Consider the following 22061-nt stretch of genomic DNA (forward strand, 5'->3'; position numbering starts at 1 on the left):
CAGTTAAAATCATTCTGTGAGTATTTTAGATTGAAAGTTTCAGTGCTTGGTCAAAGTCTAATTCTTCTAGATAAATTGCTCAAAGTAATTCCCTTTTGGAAGCATAAATAATAATCTTTCAATTGTTTGAAGAAAGAAAATTTTGTTATTTATTGACTGAAGAATAAGTGCTAGTTCTGAAGTATGTCCACTTTCAATTTTCTAAAATTCTACAATATGTTCAAATCCTTCAAGGAGGTTATTATCTGCAGGAAGGACACAAAGATGGTATTCAAAATAATTTATTCAGAAAGCTGACAGTGCAGCAGGAGTCTAATCATCAGGATATGTGTGTCTGTTTCTAACACCAGGCATATTATCCCTTATTTCTAATGCAAACAATTTGCAGTTGTGAAAATTAGAGAGAACAGCCAACGTAAAATAAAAAGAATGAAACCCACGAAACTGAAGTGGTTTAGGAAACCTGTTTCAGAGTGCTTATAGGTTATCTTTCAAATCAGTGAATCCTAGAATGTTTATTTTATTCTGTCCCAAGAAATGAAATAAGTGCAAAGTATTCTGTCCAATTTGAAGAGAATCAAAGTGACAATAAAGCATATATTAGAATGAAAGAAAAGAAACAGTAATTTTTTTTCTTCTCTTGAAGCCTAAGTATAAAGAACAATACCTTGAATACCCTTCCTAAATTCCTGGGAAAGGTAAATATATTTTTATAAATGCTAAAATAATTAAACTATCCAAACCTTCTTGATACTCTTCTCACTACTTTAAACATTGTCAAAATAGTGCTCAAATAAAACTGACACTGGGGAAGAATAAAAACTGTGAAGTGTAGAGCCTGCAATCTGCAAATGAGAAAAGTCCAAACCTTCACCATCTCCTGCCTGATCTCATTGTTTTTCACACTTATTTATTTTTGCCTTTTACAAATGTACTACTGAAAGGATTTGTGTAGGTTATTCGAAAACAGAACTGGGTGATGACACTTAGTCCTCCCAGAATTTGCTTGGGCAAGAATGACAGGGTGTGAAATTATATCCTGGTGCTTCTTTAGCTTTGCTTTCAGCTCCAACTTGGTACTTCAGTTTGCTTCCAGCTGTTTTCCACCCAAAGAAAAATGTTTCCTGGCCATGTGCTGCCTCTATTTCTGTCAAGTGGGGTTAGGAACTGGTGTTGAAAAGACGATATAGTGCTCTTTACCTCCTGGAAATTCCTTTCTGCAATGAGCCATCCTAAAAGGCCAGCTGTGCCCAGACACACAGCTGTTTCACACAAAAAGAATAGCTTAAAGCTCTTTTGTCAAGGCCAAGAATCAGATCCTGTAAATTCATGAAAGATGAATGCTAGAGTAAACTCTATGAACTTTTTTTGTATTAAAAAGGTTGTAAATAATGTAATAAAAATGAAGTACCTTGTAGCTGACAGTAAGCTTTACAGGTGGCTAATGCCACATTTAGCACTATTCTTTTATGTTTGTGTTCCAATCAGCCAGCACAGTACCCAGCCTAACCTCCAGCAGGAAATTATATATTCCATTATTCCTTATAGTACAATAAAGCCCTTTATTTACAGCAAGCATTAGTTTTGTAGTCTCAGTGACAGAATTCATATCTTAGCAGGGTATCAAGGCTTTCCTTCCCTCTTTGTAATGGTTACCTGGAAAATTGTCCTGTTTTCTGTTGTCAGTCCTGGACATTTGGTTTATCTGTCAGCATTAGGAAGAAGGCTCTCAGACACAGAGATTCTCTCTCTGCTTAGATGTAATAGAACAGGCACAAAGTTCCTAAGAAATTAGCTCTTTTTTGGTGTCACTTTTTTTCTGTTTCCAGTTCTAACCTGGTGGTTCCATGATTGTGATTGACCCTAGAGAATTGTAAACATATCCAATTATTACATGGTTTTATGGACCCCTTTTATGAGAGGTGCATTTCCTATAGTGTAGTTTTCCTTCCGATGTGTATATTTCATCATCTTCAAGAAACTGGTGTTCTCTAAAGAAATGTTCAAATATTGCCTCTGGAAGTTCTCATGCTGAGCATGCACCAATCAGGTGGGCAGTTAGAAAACTGAAATATGATTATGTGATTTCAAAGGTTGAGTGTAGGCTACAACCTGAGCAAAAGGAAGTAACTGTCGAACTGGAGGCAGAAGAAGCTGTAGGTTGTGTACTTACAACAAACTGGTCCATCCTTCATTCTAGACAGCAGTGAGAATTTGGATTTTTAAACTTTTCCTAGAAAGTCTAGAATGAATGGACACAAAGAATTATTTCATTAGTAATGGTCCAGGATATCTCTCTAATCTGTTCAGTTAGGTTCTGAACTTTTTAATAAAAATTCACTGTTAAGACTGCAAGAGACAGGAAACTATTGTATTTTAACAGGCAAAACCATTTATAGAACCTTTATTTTTATAAAATCCTATGTGAACTTTGTAAAACTCCTTTTAGTGTTGAAGACAATGAAGGATTAGCAGTCCTAAATTATGAGAAGAGGAAAGAAATTTGTAACTGTATTAGTGAATATTTCTGTTTCAGCTGCTGTGGAACAAAGCTCAGTTTTTCTTTAATGTTGCATGGACTTGTGATCTGCTAAATCAAGAAAAAAAATGAGGGCATTCCCTTCCTTGTATGATGTCAGATAAAATAAGACTAAGCCTAATTTATTATGTCTTATAAACAGATGCTCCTGCATATGGGCACATGTTTGTGTATTTGTGTGCTGATACATTTTAAGAAATTATTACCCTCTTGGTAATGGTTGTGAATAATTATTTGTGAAAAAAGATTCCATTATGTAGGTACCTAAAATTGTTAGTCACCTCTTCAGACAATTCTCTTCAGTTCCCACTTCCACGTTTGAATTCCCACCAAGCCTTCTTCTTTTTCCCAGTGTCAAGTAGGAGCAAGTGTGTCAGCATGCAGAAAGTTATCATCACACAGCTCTTTTTTAATTGCCAACACTGAATAAATTCACATTCACTTACATCTGTGAAAAACTCACAGGTTGTGCTTGCACAGTTGAGCTTGGACAATCTCATCCATCTCAGATTTTGCTTTCTCACTAAGCTGGAAAAACTCGGAATTCTTTCCGTTTTTCAAACCAGAAAACAGTCTGTTTTCCTTGGGGGAAAGGTTTGTAAGGGAATTTAAAATGCCCTTCCAAGTCTGTATATTCTTACCATGTGCATCGAGTGTTTTGCACTGGTCTGCAAGAATATTTCTAACCAGTAGTTCGGCAGGTCAGCTGAAAACATGAGGCAAAAAACCCCCAGAGCAATATCAGCACAGTTAATCTTTTGTAAACAGCTTTCCTTTGGATGCTTGCACAAAAAGACAAGTTTTTACTAAACCATGAGAAAGGGAAGCTTCTTACTGCTTGCCAGGCACTGCAGTAATTTTGAAGGACTAAATATCATTAAAAGAAAAATCTCTGTGTTTTGTGTCTCACACATCCATAAAGTTTGCATACGTATAGTAATGAACGATGTCTAATCAATTGAAATAAATGAAATCCAAACTTACTTTGACAAGTTTAGTGAAATGCTTTAACCTGTAAATGATAGTTGTTTGTCACTGTCATCATTTCAGCACTCCTGCAATATTTTGCAGTTATACATGTCCTAAAGTCCTCTGTTGCTTTCCAGAAATACCTGCATAACAATAAACTTCTTCCTTTCCTCCCTCACTCAGGATTTTGGGTGGGAAGCAATTCTAAGGTTTATGATAGTGTGACAAATCTGCCGTTGACTTGCCTAAATTGAGCAGGGAAAGACCAGCACAGCCCTCATGAGTGCACCTCTCCTGATGGTGTGGCTGGCTGGCTGATCCTCTCAACTAAACCAAAATTAAAAGGCCAGTAAGGAGTCCGCTATGGTTGGCAAAACCCTAGCTTAGTTTCTACGATTTCTGATGAATTAATCACATTAACAAGCATTCTCACGTTTGGATAGAGGCGTGAAGCTACTCAAGGCAGCTTGTTTTTCTTTTGAACCTGGTATTTGCTGGTTAACCCAGATATGTTGCACTTGTACATGAGCTAAACTGGTGTATCCTTGCAAGATGTTACTTACATCAGGTTTCATATGACATTTTTAAGGGGGATAAAAAGGACTTCACGTGTGTATTCTGTGGCTGTGAAGCACTGTGTTTAGGGATGGTCTAAGGCCCACTGAGGTGGGGCAGCAGGGAGTGCTTTTGCCTTCAGCTGGCTGGGCTTCTGTCCTTGGACTGTAGCAGAGTCAGAAAATGGTACTCCCAGGATTTAAAAAAGCCAAAACTATCCACTCCACCAGCTGTTACAATGTAGAGATTGTTAGGGTTACAGTGAAGATTTCTGAAGAGAAGGTTTCATTATGGGATCAGTACATGTGCGCTAACTTCCACCATTCAGCTTCACCCATGAGCTGAAGTTTAATGATGAAAGGGTGAGAAATGAATGTGAGAGGCTTCAATACTTTCTTATTCAGGACAAGTCAGACATGTTTCCCATAAAACTAAGGGCTTCTAATGACATGGTACAGCTGTGATCAAGTCACTGCTAATTTTGAGAGCAACCTGGTTCAATATAAGCTTTGACATTTTTTTTGTTCTAAATTTCTTGTTCTAAATTTCACCACTCAGACATTTATTACAGACAAATGCTGAGAGTCATGAAGAGTAGAGCTTGACAAAGCAGATCTCAGCATGAACATATGAAATGTGTTCCTTCGTGTTAATGCCCAAAAATATGGTTAAGGAAATATATTTTTTCAATCATCCTGAAGTTGAGGCACAGAGCTCAAAGGAATATGTCTTGAAGGGGCTTATTTGCATAATTTCTCTTCCTGAACCACTTTTTTTCTTTTTAAAAATCAAACAAAAAAACCCACCATAATATTTTCTAATAGACTGGGGCTTTGCATATTGTCTTATGAGTTTATGGATAAATGGTAAAGGTCTGGTTGGATAGGTTATTTACACGACAGGGGAAAAGAAGGGAAGTCAAAAGAGGGTTTGTGTAAGTTCTGGATATTGTAATTTTTTCTTGGAAAAAGCAGCTGTGTGAGGTTGTGGTAGAAGGTGAGTGATTTATCCACTGCTTATTTGTCTGCTCCTGGATTTCTGCATTTGAAGTGAGGTGCTGTTGGGGTGGGACTTTCTGTTTGTGGAGTGCTCAACCCTCTGGCCTTGAGCCTCTGGGGAGGTTTGCAGAGCCACCCAAATAAATGAACTGCCTCTTTCTAAGAGTTCTTCTCAGACCTCAGGGATAGGTAATTGATGGAGTTTCCCTGTTGGCACTGGCTATGAAAGGGAGCTGTGGAAGATGGCTGTGTGGAATACTCTTCTTCAGAGAGCACTGCAGGAAAAAAAGTGAAAAAAATCTGTTCCACCTAATTAGTACTGCTTGCCTAACTGGCAGAAGTTGATGCAGTGGCTTTTTTCTTTTCTCTTTTTTTTTTTTTATTTTCCCCTCCTCCTGTGTTACAGATATTCGTGGACTGCAGGGATTTCTCGATCAGGCCTCAAGACTGGGACTTGATGTATCATTACAAAAAGTGGACAGGAACATCAGCAGAGTATTTTCCAACCTTTTTACCACCATGAAAACAGAAGAGCTGAACCGCTATCGGGACACGTTGCGAAGGGCTATCTTACTCCTGAGCCCCCGAGGAGCCCAGACTTTTATTAATGAGGTCAGTGCACAGTTTTTTTATCATTAAATTTCAGAAACATGTATTATGACCTACATTATACCTAGCCATGTGTTGCCCTTTTGACAGTGCTCGTTGTTTAATGTCAAATAAGGTTGTCAGACTCTAGTGCCAGAGAATTGAAATGTCACATGCTCCATAGAATGTTTGCTTTGTGGTTAATGCGAATGGGGCAGCATAGGCAATATAATATAGGATATAGTATAATATAAATACAGCTCTGAGGGGGTAATTTATTTTTGTCTGGTTGTCTTCTGTATCAATACTTTTGTCCTGGATTTCAACCACTGTTAACAGGTGACAGAAAATCTACAGTAATCCATTAGAAATGAAACATAATGTGCCCGAGAGAGCTGCCTTGCTGTGGAAATCTCAAAATTCACGTTGAAGGGGCACATTATTGATGTTTGAAAGTTGAATCAAAGAGATTTTAATGAAATATGAAGTTGGAATTATATGTTTGTCTTCTCAGCGGTTTCTTGAAATCAGAGATGCTAATTAGGATAGGGAGGTAGCTGCTGGGCAAACTTCTAATTAATGTTATGCTGTGGGCTAATTTTTGGCATTAATTAGTTTTATCCAGCTTTCCTAATATTAAATAATGAATTATTTTACAGTGCTTTATATGTCAGGGTTGAGAATGAGAGTTGGAGCCTCAGTTTAAGTTTGTGTATTCATTAGCAAAGAATTTGCCAATAAAGTAGGGGGGTTATTTTTTTTTCAACTAACCAGGGATATGACTGAACCAAGAAATTAAAATGTGGGTGGGACCTGTTTCCAATTATCAGTTTTGTTGCATCAAAGCCTGTTAAATTAAAAAAAAATCAACTCAAATTAGCTCGTTAGGGTTTTCTTTTACCATAACAGCATTAGTAAATTATCCACATTTGTGTTCATCAGTGATTTTTTTAAATAGCAGAGGAAATTTTATTTTAAATAAATAAGGCAAATAGGTAGCTTGAAAAAGACCAAGCACAGGGATAAATTCTCCTCAGCTTTGTGCATACACAGGAATTTCCAGTAGAAGAATGAGGGAATGTGTCCTCCATGTGTGTTAAGCTCCACACAGCTCTGTCAACTGTTTTCATAGGAGAACTCCAGCAGAAATACACATTGCTTGGCTTTCCAGGGCGTCCCAGCAAAGGATCCAAACCAGGTGTTAAAAGGAAGTGGTTCATTCAGTGGTTCATTTGCTGCTGGGTGCAAAGTGTGTCCCCCCAGGGAACACAGGGCTCCAGGATTGCTCAGTGAGTGCCCTGTGAGAGCCCTGAGGTGTCTCAAGGGTAGAGGCCACTATTAAACTGTATTAAACCCTTTTACTAGTCACTTCACCTTAAAGTACTGTGTATTATAGGCATTAAGACTAATGACCCTGATATATTTCCAGCTCCCTGCAGGAGTTTAACAGTGGGCAGAAATGAAAAGTAATTTATCTGGCAATCTTCCTATATTGAATCTTGATTGATTCAGAAAAGCTTTATAAAAGAAAATTTAAATCTTAGAAAGGAAGTCTCAAAAGGCTTGAGATACAAGGTGCACAGTGTAGAGGAGAATCTTTCTCAGGCAGAGGCTGAACTAAGTTTAGTGAAGAGTTACAATGACTGCAGTTCTTCAATATCTCAGTCAATAAGTGGAAATAGTTATCTACAGCACATTTTCAGGAAGTCTAGAATAACAACCTTCAGCTTAAATGAAATAGGCATGTTTATGTGTTTTACTGAAATGCATTATGCACAGTGCGTGGCAGCAAGTGCCTTCAATGGGTTTACTCAGCTCCACAGTTGGTATTTCATGCTGCAGGTAGCATGTAGCTCTGTACCCACTGGTGGTGTTACCAATCTCATTCTGCACCTTGGAAGTTGTTTGAGGTTCTTTTCAATTCGGGGGGAAAAATTAGCCCTCTGAAAATATTGAAGTATCAACACTAGAAGGAAACACAAAGATTTTATTCTTAGATTTTGCACTTTTTTCTTTGGTTGTTTTTGTTTTGGTTTGGTTTTTTTGTTACTCCAGTTAGAAATAGAAAATTAATAAGAAAGAGGTTTTAAAGCTCCGTTTCTGGAATTGGAAAATTTCATGTGGGGAAAAAAGGTTTCTTTATCAGATATTCCGTTTTGCTGAGTTGATGTATTGTAGTAAGGAAAAAATGTCTGAAAAACTTCAACCAGATTTTTATTAAAATGTATTGGCTAATAGCATATTGTCATAAAAACCAGGTGCTGAACACCAACCCTCTGGTGAAATGCAGAACAAAAGTGAGAACAGTGTTTGGATTATGAAACGTGAAATAAACAGTTTCAACAAATTTTTCTTAGCCCAGGTCATAGAAATCAGCCATTGGAAGCTGGTACAGGATTTATTTTGCCTGGTTTGATACTCCAAGCGATGCATTTTCCCTGCTAAAAATACAGATATGGGTTTCAGTCTCTCTTATCTCTTGGGAGGGCCAGAGAGATCTCATCTGATTTTGGATGTATGAAGTTAGGGGACTCTGCCATCTCATATGTGAAAAACTTCTGAGTCCTAGAAGAATTGAATTTTTCTAATTTTTATTTGGTGATAATTTTCACTTAACTGTCTTAATTTCTCAGTGCCTGGTTCTGTCATGTGTCAAAGTTCCTGCAGCAGAAATTATTGACATTTCTTACGTTTTCAAGGTTTAGTACTTTGCTATGAAACTGCTTTGACTGTAAAAATGGAGAGGAGGAGATGGAAAATATCTTTTCAATGGTATTGCTATAAACATGGAATCAGCCTTTATTCAGAGAAGGGAAGGTAAATGTCTTTATAAAATGCTAACTGTATTAGATTTTGCATTAAAATGGCACTTTTGGACTGAAGGAAACCTAATCTAAAGCTTGTCCCTCCTTAAACAGTTAAGAAAAATGTTCCCTTCTCCATCTGCAAAAATCCCAGATACATTTGTCTCCATTGTAACAGGTATACCTGGGCCACAAAAACAGTTTTGAAAACTACCTGATCCTCTTGCAAGGCAATATATAGAAAGAAGTGAAGAAAAACTAATAATTCAGAAATGGGAAGATTTAGCACTTTTAGCTTTTCTGTTAATTCCTTTAGCCCAGACACAGCAGAGACTCAAAAGCCTCCTTCCTTGAGGCAGTGAGGTTTCACATACTTCTCACTTAGCAATGCATGTGTTTTCTCAGTTACAAGTAGGGGTATTATTTGTATGGATTGCTTTTATCATTAAGGGATGTATAGTGAAATTAATAAATGGAAAAAAAAAGTTGAAAGAGGTGACAAAAATGATAAAAGGATGGGAGATCATGCCCTCTGAAGAGAGGCCTCAGGAACACACTATATACAGCCTGCCTAAGGGAGTAAAGCTGCCAAGTACTTGAGAGGAAACATGAGGAGGAGGAATTATTTGAGGTGATTGTGGGCTGTCTGACAGGAAGTAATGACCCGAAGCTAAACAGGGAATGCTTTCTAACAGGAGGTCAGTCAGACAATGGCAGTGCTTGGCAAGAGAGCTCAGCAAGGCAGTGTTCAGGGTGTGCAGGAGTTCACTAGATAAAACACTTGGGTACATCAGGCTAGCAGTCTGTCCTGAACTGGTGTGCAGCATGTTCTAGATGACCCTGGAGCCCTTCTGAAGACCAACCAGGAAACATTTGTTGTATGAGTAAGTTTAGGCTTTGAGCTTTTTATATACAACCTGTCTGAAGAGGAGGAAAGATCTTGTAGTTCAGCGCTTCTCGAGTTTCCTGTGGCAGAAGTGCAGTTCCTGACCTCTGAGGAGAGTTTGGTTTCCTAATTCTTCACAGAACACACCATTTATTTGGGATATGCGTTTTAATATGATTTGCCTTTATAAATATAGGTGATATCAATTGCTTCATGGACTTTAGTCTTGCTTCTTTTCAGTGTTTATATGCAACCTTTACTTTTGAAAACCAGTAAAATGGAGGCTGTAACCCACTTGCATGTAGTTATTGACTTGAAAAAAGAAGGCATTATCAGCTTTACAAAACCTTTAACTCAGCATTACTTGTATTTTTGGCAGCTTCACTGAAGTGAAAAAATGTTTTTGTTGAGGTGGATCTCTCAAAATGCTGTAGTTCCTTGTGAGCCTGCCTTGCCTGTAAGCTAGTGAGCTGACTGCAGTAAGGTTATATGCATATCCCTGCAGCACACCAGCCTAAAGCAGAAATCTTGGCATGCCTAAGATAGTAAATAAGTTTTAAAAAAAAAGTAATAAAAGAGAGCTGATTAATTCCTTTAAAAAATAATACAAAACTGCTGTATCAGTGCAGCAGAGTCATGTGAATCACAGCAATCGAAGCTAGAAATTTCCAGTATAACACTAAGTGTGTTAAACAGCTGTAATTTATCTCTGCCCTGTTTATATAATCACCTCAGTGTCCTCATTGGAAAGCAAAGGTTTCTCTGTTTCCCTTTCACCCTAGCTCATGCTAAGTGTTCTGACTGATGCTTTAAAGTGAATATAGATATCCTGCTTTTGGTTTGGGCTTTTGGGATCATTTCCCAGTGATTTGTGGCCTTCCGTCAGTCCTGGTCATTGAAGATGCTGAGCACCTTACTCCCAGAGCACTCTCAGTTGGCTCTTGTTAGTGAACAGTGCTCCAGCCTTCTCTTTTTCCCTCTGCAGCTGGTGACATGCTATTACTTGACTGAAGCTGAGTGAATTATTTATGGCACCTTGAACAGTTTGCACCCACAAGCAATTGTATGAAATGGTTTTCCAGGGACATTCACTTCTCAGAATTTAACAGGAAAAAAGTTCAATATTAATTTTCTGGCACTTAGCATTTCATCTCTCTCTCTCTTTTTATTTATTTTTTTATTTATGTTGCAAACATTCAGCATATTAGTCCATATCTCTGCTTTATATGCAGTATATAAACATCTCGAAATATTGTGGAATAATTTTGGGAAAAAATATTATGCCTCTTCTGTTTTTAGAAGGCAATTTCTATGTTTAAAGAGCTGCTAGTGATTTGTGAGTGCTGGTAACAGAACTGTAGAAATAATACATTCTTCTTTCAATAGTTCAAGTTAAATTATGCCCGCCTTATTTCTTCTAAATCCTCCTCTGGTATTCTATTTCTTCCTTAGAGCTAAAATCTTGTCTGCTATTGTTGACATTTTCAATATGCTAAGACTCTCTGTGCTTAAAGAGAATAATAATTATAATTAAAGCCCAAGCAAACCTCATTGAATTGCTAAAACTTAAGTGAAAACAAAGCCCTCCCATTTTGGGATAAATTGGCTTTGAAGCAAGTTTCTTTCCACTGGGCCAAAAAACCTCCCAAAACACAAGCCCTCCTACATTTTGCTCTGCTATGACTAATCCAAGGGATGGGGTTATTCTCCCAGGGATCCAAATCAAATATATTTGGAACACTCAATTACATGGATTTGTAGACACTGTGAAGAGGGGGAAAAATTTGTTGAACAAATAACTTTATGAATTGCTAGCATAGCTTCATTTGAATGGCATTCTTTTTACTACTGCAGGTATAAGTGGCAATAATTTTAAATTATTTTTTTTACTCCATTAGAATGCTACATGAGATTTTTGAACCTGAAGGTTGAAATCATGAGAGGCATGAGGCTCACATCCAGTTTTGTATCTCTAACAATAAATAACTGATAGCAGTTTTGTGAGGCTTTATGGGCCGATTGAGAAACGAAATATGGAAATTGGATACACTGGGCAGAGGTACACAAAACCCTTTGGAGTCTAACTATTGCTTTACTGGCAGTTTTACTAAGTCTCTCAGTGTCAGCAGTGGTGTCTGGTCTGAAGAAACCTGATTTCTCAGCTCATGTTCTGAATCTGATGACTGGGCGTGTATACGTAGAGGACCATATATTTTTAAATGTCATTAAATCTGTATGTACAGGAAGCAGGCATTCCTCTTGCTTGAAATGCTTCATCCTCAGTGCACTTTTGGGTCCTTGTTTCATTGAAGGTGCTCAGTTGCTAAAACATTACTCATTTCAAAATGTTGCTGCTGTACGCGCACAAGGATGTCAAGTCCAAAGGACACTGTGCTAAACATCTGGCTGACAAAAGTGTTAAAATATCTTAAATTAACGTTCATTTGTGTTGAGAGCTTCATTAATTTTTTTTTAGAAACAATTTTTTTTAACTCCTTGTTTGTTTTTTTCATTTGTTAATTTGGAACTCTGAAGAAATTTAACCTCAAGATAGGGAAGATTCTAGCTGTCGGGAGAGGCTGCATTTATACTTAGGGCTTTTTTTTTTTTAAGGAACAGGATCTATTAGTGATTTGGAAACACAAAAGTGTTGTAATGGGACACAGACAACCCACTTTCTTTAGTACCACCTTTAAAGCACTCAGTGCTGGCTTTTGCAAGAGCTGAGACAGGACAAATCTAGTGGGCATTAAAAGAACAGGGCTATCAAAAACTAACCCCACCTCCACCTACTCCTTCACAGCTCTGTTTTCCAAATTATTTCACTTAAGGTTGTTTGGATGACCCCTTGAATACTGTGCAATTTAAAGCTAAAGTTCACATGTGTATATATTTTTACTGTAGCAAAAAGCGAAGTTGAGTACTCTGACATATCTGTGGTAGTTATAATACATAAATATATGCAAAATGTTTCTCTGAAATACTGCAGATCTGTAGATGACTTTATCATTCTCAGCAAGGATAATTCTCCGCAATTTAGGTATAATTTACCAGAAAGGAGATATTACTAATTAATTATGGATGATTAATTTTAAAATAGGCTCCTGCAGTTGCATCTCATCACTATACCAGTGTTTGCCTATTGTAAGGCGCTGGCAGAAGCAGCACAGCTCCATGAGAAAATAAATGTGTTTGCATTACAAAAATCAGAAAAAGTAATGGCCATTAAAAAAGCTATCTACCATCTTCCAGTTTTACTTTTTCATATAAATCTAGTGAATTTTCAGCTGGCTGTTCTAAGGAAGCATGACTCTGAGGATTAGAGAATACATACTGTAATTATTCAACGTTAAATTTTTGAACTTAAAGCACCACAGGTACAGGATGACTTTTCTCATATTTCTAAGCACAGGGACTGACTTGGAGTACAGGACTTTGCACAGTCATCTCTCCCCTGAAATGCCCTTCTAGGCCTGGTGTGCTGGATTGAGAAAATCACTGACTCATTTGGTTAGTTGTCCCAGAGGTCACAGAAGAAGGCCATTATCCTTAGAAGAGATGAGTAATAATTGCTGGTAATAATTTGCACCTGCTTGGCTTCTTTTCACATGAGCTTTTTAGCAACTTTCAGCAGGTGAGATAAAATTATATTTACCCAAGACTTATTTTTAGTTTCAAAGTAATTAAAACTCTCTTTACACCTTTACTAATTGCTGGCAGCACACAATTTAGTGCTGCTGGTGTATAAGAGAAAAGCTCAGGTGAGATTTCCGTGGGTTTAAGATTATTCCCAAGGAAGGCATCGTAGGACTGGTGCTGTGTTCCTGTTCCAGTTCTGTGTTGGGCAGGCAGCACCCAGTGTAGGTGTGAGGCTGAGCCTTGCTGGTGCAGCTCTGCCCTGTGTGGAGGAGACAACACTGAATGTTCTGCCTGTTCCTACTCAGTTCAAAGGGCAGAGCTCCTAAAAAATCCAAAATAGAGGGTTGAGGGAGCTCTCTGGAAATGCAAGGGGAGAAGTGTTTGGGAGCCTTGTTCATCAAGGACAAGCAGTTAGATCTGATTAAATTAAGCTTATAACTTGAGACAGTGTGGAAACTGTGCGAGGAGATTGTCTTTTCCTGAGGCAAAGAGTGTTCTGTGTCAAAGGAATAGCGCGGCGTGTCGTCAGCTCAAAGAGCCAGGTGTCACTTCATTTACCTTGCTACCTTGGAGGGCAGCAAATACTGCAAAATTAGCAAGGCTTTAAGAGTTGTTTTGGAAAGGGGAGTGTAGTCCTATGCTAATAATTATTTTTCCTGGTGCTATTATAACCAGTGTGCTTATACTTGTTGTACTTGGGTGGCTAGTTAGGAATTGGGACATTGTTTTACTGGGCGCCCTGTGAATTTGTGTCTCTAAAGATCTTGCAATCTGCAAGATTAGACAGAAACATCTGGGGAGTAAAAAAAAATGGATAGTGAATGTTGTTCCACAACATGAATAATGCCTTCATTCCAGGATCTTAGAAATCAACGTTTTGAAAATAAAATAAATTAAATGGAACTAAACTAAAATAAAGATTAAAATATTTGTAGAAATATTTTTATAAATAGGGGGTATGTGAAGGACACTGACACTAAGGCCAGAATCTTCATGATGTATTAGAGATAACCTGAAAGATTGAAATCAAAAGTATGTGGTATTGGAAATGAAGACTGTTAGCATATCTTTGATGTGATGGGTGACAAGGGAGATACTGAAGCAATATGACGACATAGGTGAAAGGATCAAAGAAAGGGGTTAGAGATCCTCTTTGCAGCAGAAGTTTCACCAAGATATGAAAGGAGCTTGTGATTCTTAAGGTCAGAAAGATGAACTTGGAAGTAATCAATATGTAATATCATCAGAGCTGGCAAAGGAATTTCTGCATTACAGATGGGTGAAAAGAACTGTTTATTAGTAAGATTACGTCTAAAGAATCTCTGAGATTTTAGGCTTATCCTGGATGAGAAGTCAGAGTCAAAGATGACACTTGTGTTGTAGTCCAAACTGGCAGGTCAGATGTTCTGGCTGTCCATTTTGACTGAAAAAAAGGATTTTCTTTCCCTGAAGGGAGAGGGTTGAGAAATTTCCTTATCCACGTGAAGCTTGTGAGGATATCCTGAAAGCAGGGGTAGCAGTTTAGACTGACCGGAATATGAAAAATGTCTCACAGAGAAGTAGATCAAGACTCATCAGCATATGAATGAGAGGATTTTTTTGCTAGTTTGCTTGCTGGATGGAGTTCAGGTAAAGAAAGAAGATTACAGAGTGAATGGGTGTGGCACTCTCCTTGGGAACTTGAAGAATTTCAAAGAAAGTATCCCCTGGAGAGGCTGTGCTGAAGTGTCACAGGAGGAAACCCAGGAGAGAGGTGCTGGGAAGAGGTTTATCAAGAAGTGTGTTCAGCTCTATTTAAAACATCTGGCAAGTCCAACAGGAGGCAGTAACAATTTTAGAGTGTGGCTAGAAAAGTGAATGTCAGTAGGAGGAGTTTCAATTAAGTGAACCATGTGTCTGCAGGTAGCAGGGAGAAGAAGAATGGGGTGATAGGTATAGTGACTTGAAGAGAGTGGGAAAGGACAGATATAAAACATTTTCTGGTCTGAGGAAGAGAAACAGGTAAGAAGAAACTACTTTAAAGGTATGTGATGAGATCTACCTCTTGTAAGGGCAGCTGTGTTGAAAATATCTTCAGTGGTTCCAGAGACTGGAAGGCATTGCACATATGGAATGAAGAGACAGGCTGGTAGTGGGATCACTTTGTGGGGTTAACATCACCTTTTTGTGGGCTCCATGTGACAAATTAGGAGTCAGCTCTGTTTGTCTTTGCTGTTCTTATCAGATGTGCAGCTGCTTTGAGTGCTGTCCTCCAGTCAAAGGTGTAGACAGTAGAAATTACATGGTTTTGTTGCTGGTTGTTTTGCTATGTGCAGAATTTCTTGAGAGAGAAAAGAGAGTTTTTCAGGTCTTGGAGCGTTTCCTTTGCAGTGTGAAGGCCATGGGAATAAAAGCAGCTCTGACAGTATCCTCGGTGGGGAAGGACTTTGTGTCCTAAGGATAATTTCTGATAGTTTTAGTTTTTGGTAATACCTTTTTACTGGATGAGTCTTCATGCTGAAATCTGAAGAGAAGGAAATACAATCCAGTTTCTGCACACAGGTTTACTGGTTTTGTAATTTTTTTTGGTTCACTGCTCGTTCAGGATTTTAAGATAAGTTTTCTTAGCTTTTATTCACAGATCAATTTCCAAGGTTGAGCTCCTTCTATTGAGACAGGTACCTAATGATTATTGTTACAGAACATTGAATGTGGAGGTAGCAGGTCATTAGTCCCTTTTTTACCAGCTGGGGCATGGGGTTACAGAGAAAGTAGGCAATTTACTGAGTTCACCTGAAACAGGGATTGAAGTTCTAAATGTCAAACCAAGAACTTGCCCAAAAGGTCATCCTTTCATTTGATACTGCCAGGTATGTCTTTGCCACTATTGACCCCTGGTTGTTTCATTTGACAGAACTGGTTGTCCTGTCACTCCAGTGCTCCTTTTGTCAGGCTTGCAGCCTTTAACCCCTGCATGCTGTGTCAAGTATTAAAACTCTCTTTGAATAGTGCATATTGGCTTTAGTTTCAGGTAAACAATGCAGGTTGCACACCCAGTCTTACAGAGCATTTAAAGAGGTGCTCAGGTAACTTTAAAAATCTGTATTTTATTTATTGAATTGAGTCCTTTCATTGTCATGGAGTTATAGTTTGCTGTAGACTGTGCACTATGAAAGAGATCAATTTGTTTGGCACTGACCCATCCATTTAACTTGAAGCAATCAGATTTAAAAGCTTTGCACTTTATTAATGTGTGTGCAAATAGCAACTGGGTTCCAAGGACACTCTTTAGGAAAGCACCTTGAGTGATTGGTCTTGATATATAATTCATATTTTGCTTCCAGCTTTCCAAAGAAAAAAATCACATTAAAATTATTTTTAGATAATACTGAAAAGGGAGAAAACTTAAACCTTGACGTATGACAATGACTTTGTGTGTTTAATGGAAGTATATTGACTTGAAAATGTTACAAGTTCCCTAACAATTTTCCATAAATTATTAAAGAGTATAGAGAATATTTTGAGATGTATATCAGCACATTAAAAAAACCACCAAACAAAACCCATTGCACCACAGTGTTAATTTTCTAAACTGTACTAGCATTCAAGGTATTTTAAAAATCAATGTCAGTTCTGAATGCATTTTGATTGCAAGTAAGAGCCACCCAGCAAATAGAGCATTTCAGCCTGGATACAGTTATGAATTCTTAATAAAAGTATGCAGTTCAAGACAGACTCATCCCTGATGGCTGACAAAACCAGGAGGCACCCTAACACTGGAAATGCCCATGTGTAATAAGGTTACAGCAATAAGGTTACAGCATCCAGGGAAAATCAGCAGTGGAAGTGTCCAATTTGAAAAATCTGTGGCATGCAGAAGTGCTGAAAATAACACCAGGGAGACAAAATGGTAATAAAAGGAGGATCCTAAATCCTCATAAGATTAATTATTAATTGGTTATTTAATAGAGCCATTTAGTAGCTATTATATTTAGTGCCAAGCATGGTTTAGTAAAATATATGTGCTTATGTAGCATATATATATAAAAAAGTATGTATGTACTGTATGTGTTTTATATATACACACATACACACAACTTGGGGATTACACCATACCCACCCAGGTCAGTTACTTAAGAAGGAATTTGTGTGTCTGGAAATATGGAAGAACAGAGAGTAAATGTTTGTGTTCTGTGCAACTGAAAAGGAGAATAAAGATATTGGAGCAGAAATGAACCAAAGAGTGCAAGCTCTTCAGGGTTTTTCTGTTTCAGCGCATTAAGAACATTCACATTTCTGATGTGCTCTGCTGATATTTGCAAATAGTGTTGGCACCTTTCAGTGTAAACTGGGTGAAGAACTGTGTCTTTAAAAGCTTTTGGAATTGGTTATTATTCATGCAGGGGACTTGCAACGCTGACCAAATGGAACAGAAACAGTGTGGATAAACTGCCTCACTAAGGCTCATTGGCCTGTGTTTTCTGTGAATGGTAAAGACACAAAAAGTAAAATAAAAAAAAAGGTCAAATCCTGAATACAAGTGAGCAGGGGAAAGTTGCATCCTGGCAAAGTGCAGAGGTATCTTAGGGAATGTGGGGAACATTTCAGTGTGAGTGATAGCATCAGCCAGGCTTTGGTCCCAAAACACTCCCTACTTAAATGGTGACATGAGCAGAAACCGTTATTTGTGACTTCCAAATGAAATTTGTGGAATGCTGCAGTCCCAGATGATAAGGAAAGCAAACCTAAATGAAATGACTCAGTAGCAGTGTCAAAACATCAACAAATTTGTGAATAACCTGAGGCTGAATATTCAGTTTTGGCATTTTGAGGTTCATCCTCCTGGCATCTGCAAATGGCTACATGTAATTAGGAGTTACTGAGAACGTAAAAGGGAGTGTTGAGTTCTATAGTCTTCTAAGTAGGAAATCTATAAATGTGTTTATATCAACCTAGCTGTACTGGAGCTTGTGTTGCTGATAGCAGCTGCCTCATATGTCAGGGGTATAGCAGTCACATTGATGTGGCCACAACGTGGTGTGCATAATCCTTATCTCTTGTCTGGGTTTTGCTGCTTTGAAAAATGAACTTCAGCTTTTCTAGCCAGAGAATTTACGTCTTTCTCTTGTTCCTTTTATTTCACTCCCCTTTCCAAAGTTTCCCATTGTGATAAATTTAACTCACTACTTGGGATAAATAAAAGAGTTTCAGAGATCCTTACAGTAAATAATAGTGCTGCTGATGTTGAAATGATCTACACAGGCACTTAATGAGATATGTTTGCACTGTTGCTGTTGGTAATCTAAAATTAGAATTAAGAGTTAATATCAATCTTTACAGATAGGTAATGACTCAGTTATGCTATGTCCAGCAGCTTTGCTTATGTGTAAAGCTCAAGTAAATTCTTGTCACTTTGACCAAAAATTTATTATAAAGAAAACTCTCCAAAACCACAAAACCCCATAAGAACTCCCTAAACCACTCAAACTTTCTTGTTGGCTGCTGTAATTAAGAGTGAGCACAGTGAACTGTGTTTTACTGCAGCACTGGAGCTGTGGACACCCTCAGTGGCTGTGGGCAAACACTGAAATCAAGAGACAATGGTTCTAGAGCATAATGGCACCCCTTAATTTCCTACTCTGCTCACTGGTATTGATTTGCAAATGAGTATGCCTGTTTGTTTATTGGAATCACCATTACTTCAGCAAAGTGTTCCAGCCAAGATGCAGCAACTTTCCAAGGGCTCTAGATTTCATTGTTTATCACTGTCAGTTGCTTGGGGGAGGATCAGGAGACCTAGCAATGAGGACTTGTACTAAGAAAAAAACAACTGTCCAAACAAACGACAAAAAATTGTGAGATTGAAAAGTACTTTGGTATTCAAGTTCTTAAAACAATTAAAGGAAGTTTAAAGAATAAGAATACAACAGTCTTTTAATTGCTTTGATAAAGACGAAGTAGTATTGGAAATCAGAGCATTTGTGCCAGTGCTCTTGCTAATACTCATTATTTACTTATTAATAAATTTTATAACTAAAAAATTGCTAATCTTCTAGAACAAGACTTGGGATATGGAGTATCTGTTTGCAGTAGATATATAATTACGTTAATATTTCAGGGATATCACAGGAAAATATTTCTTCCTATCACAGGAAAAGTGTGAGGATAAAAGCCGGTGATGCTCCTAAGAAATCAGAGAGCAAAGTAATGACAACAAGACAAGCTAAGTGGTTGGGTAGTTTAGATGACTGGGCAAGTCAGATGTCTGTGTAAGTGTCTTGGGTTTGAGTTATCCATATAATGACTGTTTGAGAAAACTTTGAAAACTATTTTTATAATAAAACAATCTTTTGGTTAGCAATAATGACCAGTTCCCATACAGTATGTTTATTTTAGGAAGAAATGAATGGTTGTGAAGCACTGCCCTTCTCCTGAGCCTGCCTCTGTTGTTGTGCAAGTTGTCCCTCAGTCTTGTGTCTTCTCCCTTGGTCCTGCATAAAAATGAAGGCAAAGGAATGGAGTTTATCTTTTAAAAAGCTGGGCAAACTAACATCCTCCACACGTGAGATGAGCAAGAGAACGGAAGAGTGGAGTGCCACATTTGTCTTGCCCTCATTACAGTAAGGAATTTCCACTCATCAGCTGAATCTCCTAAAGAATGTCAAAATGTTATTGAAGGAAATCCCATGCAAACTCCCTCCAGCTCTTTGTTGCTCTTGACAAGAGTACACAAAGTTCTCTAAAGTGCAAGGGAACTGTATCAAAATGGCTGGGTTTGTGCATTTCCTGCCACTGTTTATTGGCAGTACGGCTTCTGGAAAGGTTAAAGTAGAGCCTATTCATCCAGAATTCTGGCAGCAAAGGTAGCCAGAGTTTTGATGCCAGTCCCCTCATTTGAGTTTGACCTTGCTTTCTTCTTGGTGCTCTCTGTAAAACTTCCCTGTTCCAACACTCGAAATGTTCTTGGTTTGAGAGGTTTCCAAGCCTTGTGCTAAATCAGATACTTCCCTTTTCACCTGAGTCCCCACTCGGACTCTTTAGCTCCAACAGGGTGTGTCACCAGGCTCCTGGTGTCAAGGACCACAGTTAGGCTGAGCATTGCATAGAGTGGCAGTGAATTTCTCAGTGGATCTGTGGAAAGAGGAAATTGCCACTTTTGCACCTGGTCTATAGTAAGTTTTTGACGTGCTCTCCATTGCTCACTTTTCTGAGGGCAGTCCTGTTATTTGATGCCAAAACAAGAGCTCTACAGGCACAGGTGAGGGCCATCTGTCTTTTCCTTCCCAAATTAGAAGAATGGCTAGTCAAAGGACACTCAGACATCTATGTGAACAGCCTTCTGCTTGTGTATTTATTGCATTTTTCTTCACAACAAGAGCAGATTTTTTTCTGAAAGCAAAAGAGGAGCTTCTTATTCCCTTGAAAGTTTTCTAAATCATTTGGGAGAAAATATTTGGAAAAAATTGACTGTGCATCAAAGGCAAAATCAGACCTCGTGGGACGGTAGCAAAAAAGTACAAAGATGAGATTTCAGAATGTGCTGCTGAGGGCTCTTGATGGTGCTTCAAAAATAAGTTCATAACAGGCTGAAGAGCATCAAGAGGGGCTGCAGAGTCACAGAATTTTGATAGAATTAGGGGGAAATGCCATCTGCAGATTCATAATGTTAATATTACCATTATATCTCATTTCTTGAGTAGGTCAGCAGGATTAAGTGAAGGCTATCTAAACAAGGATGGATTTCACCCTTAAGCCCTCGAGGATCAATAGAAATATGAAATTAGAGAGACTGAAAATTGAGGGCTACTTGTTTTGTGTAGAAGACATTAACACTAATAGAGATACATGAATATTTGGAGCCATCCACTGATGGCTAAGAACAAGTGTGTCGTGGAGGGAAGGGATTCAACAAACATCTTCCTGTCTTCTGCTTGCCGCATAATTTGAATATTGCTTGAACGGTTGTTCTGCTATTTTATCTATATTTTTGTTCTATAACTCTAAGGCATTGAGAAGGCAAACTTATGATGGAAGGCAAATGATAAGTTTGGAGAGAGCATGCAGGGACTTGTATTTGTTTTTGGGAGTCTTTTTGGCTTGCCTTGCAAGAATCCTGTTTGTATTTAATTTAAATATTTATAAGCAAATAGGAAATTTTAAATGTAATTCAGTGAGAAGGGTTTGAGTTAGCTGCTAGTTCTGCCAGTAAGTAGTAAATTCCCTTCCAGATTAGCAAATGAAGTATGATATAAGCTATTAAAAATGCTACCAATAGAAATCTGGCTCATTAGCTCTGTTGCTAAGGTTACAAATGAGTTTCTTCAAATTTGCAAGCAAGTTTTATATACATGTTTATGTAAAATTGAACTTCTACTTTTGTGTATTTGCTGTCCCTAGATATAATAAAAGTCATGCATGTTGACTTTGATTGTAGTTAAATAGTGTGAGTATGAATTTATATGCGCAGACCATGAGAAAGACTGTAAGAAAATCTTTTAGTTTAGAGATTTGATAGAGAAATCAATAAATGCAGCCAGTGAAGTGCTGTGTCCAATAAAATGTATGAGTTTTGATAAGGGCAATATTTTGTTCTCCTGTGAAATTTGAGTTCTGCTTTGCCTTGTTTAGTCTACAGTTATTCCCTCTCTGAAGTGATCCTGCTGTTCATCCTTGTTTACCAGGCTCAGTTCTCAATTTGGAATATTACATTAACAAAGTATAACAGAGACTTCCACACTTCCTTTGTCTGACTGGATCTCAGAATTGGTTGGATGATCCTTATTTATAGGTTCAAAACCACTTTTAGCCATGGAAATGGTCCTTTTGAGAAAATTAGACCATTGAAAAATGCTAGCAGCTCTACTTAATGGCATGCCTCTCTCAGAGAAAATTGATAATAAGAATTTAGGTTGATATAAATTTATGAATGATTTAAGTCATACTTGGGATCGGATCATACTTTTTACCATTAGATGTTTAAAAAAACCAAGCAGCGAACACAAACTTGTCGTATCTATATCGAGCTACGTACAGAATGTGTTCAGGGAGTGCCAAAATCATTGGGGAGACTTTATTTTACTGTCTTAATTCAGTGTTTTACCACA

At 37.9% G+C, this 22061-nt stretch overlaps 1 protein-coding gene across 16 annotated transcripts in view; it reads left to right on the plus strand.

Moving 5' to 3' along the window:
• Nucleotides 1-22061, plus strand: part of GRID1 (glutamate ionotropic receptor delta type subunit 1) — a 538463-nt gene that overhangs the window by 318941 nt on the left and 197461 nt on the right. For all 16 annotated transcript variants that reach the window (XR_014852992.1, XR_014852991.1, XR_014852993.1 and 13 more), the window contains one exon: nt 5468-5673. Coding sequence is in view for 13 of the 16 variants with exons in the window: in XM_085064174.1 (XP_084920300.1) it covers nt 5468-5673 (206 nt within the window). In the remaining 3 variants the exon portion in view is untranslated. The remainder of the gene's footprint in view (nt 1-5467; nt 5674-22061) is intronic.

The sequence above is a fragment of the Lichenostomus cassidix genome, chromosome 6, assembly GCF_008360975.1.
Source record: "Lichenostomus cassidix isolate B80296 chromosome 6, HeHo_3.0, whole genome shotgun sequence".
In the NCBI taxonomy this organism is placed as follows: Eukaryota; Metazoa; Chordata; class Aves; order Passeriformes; family Meliphagidae; genus Lichenostomus; species Lichenostomus cassidix.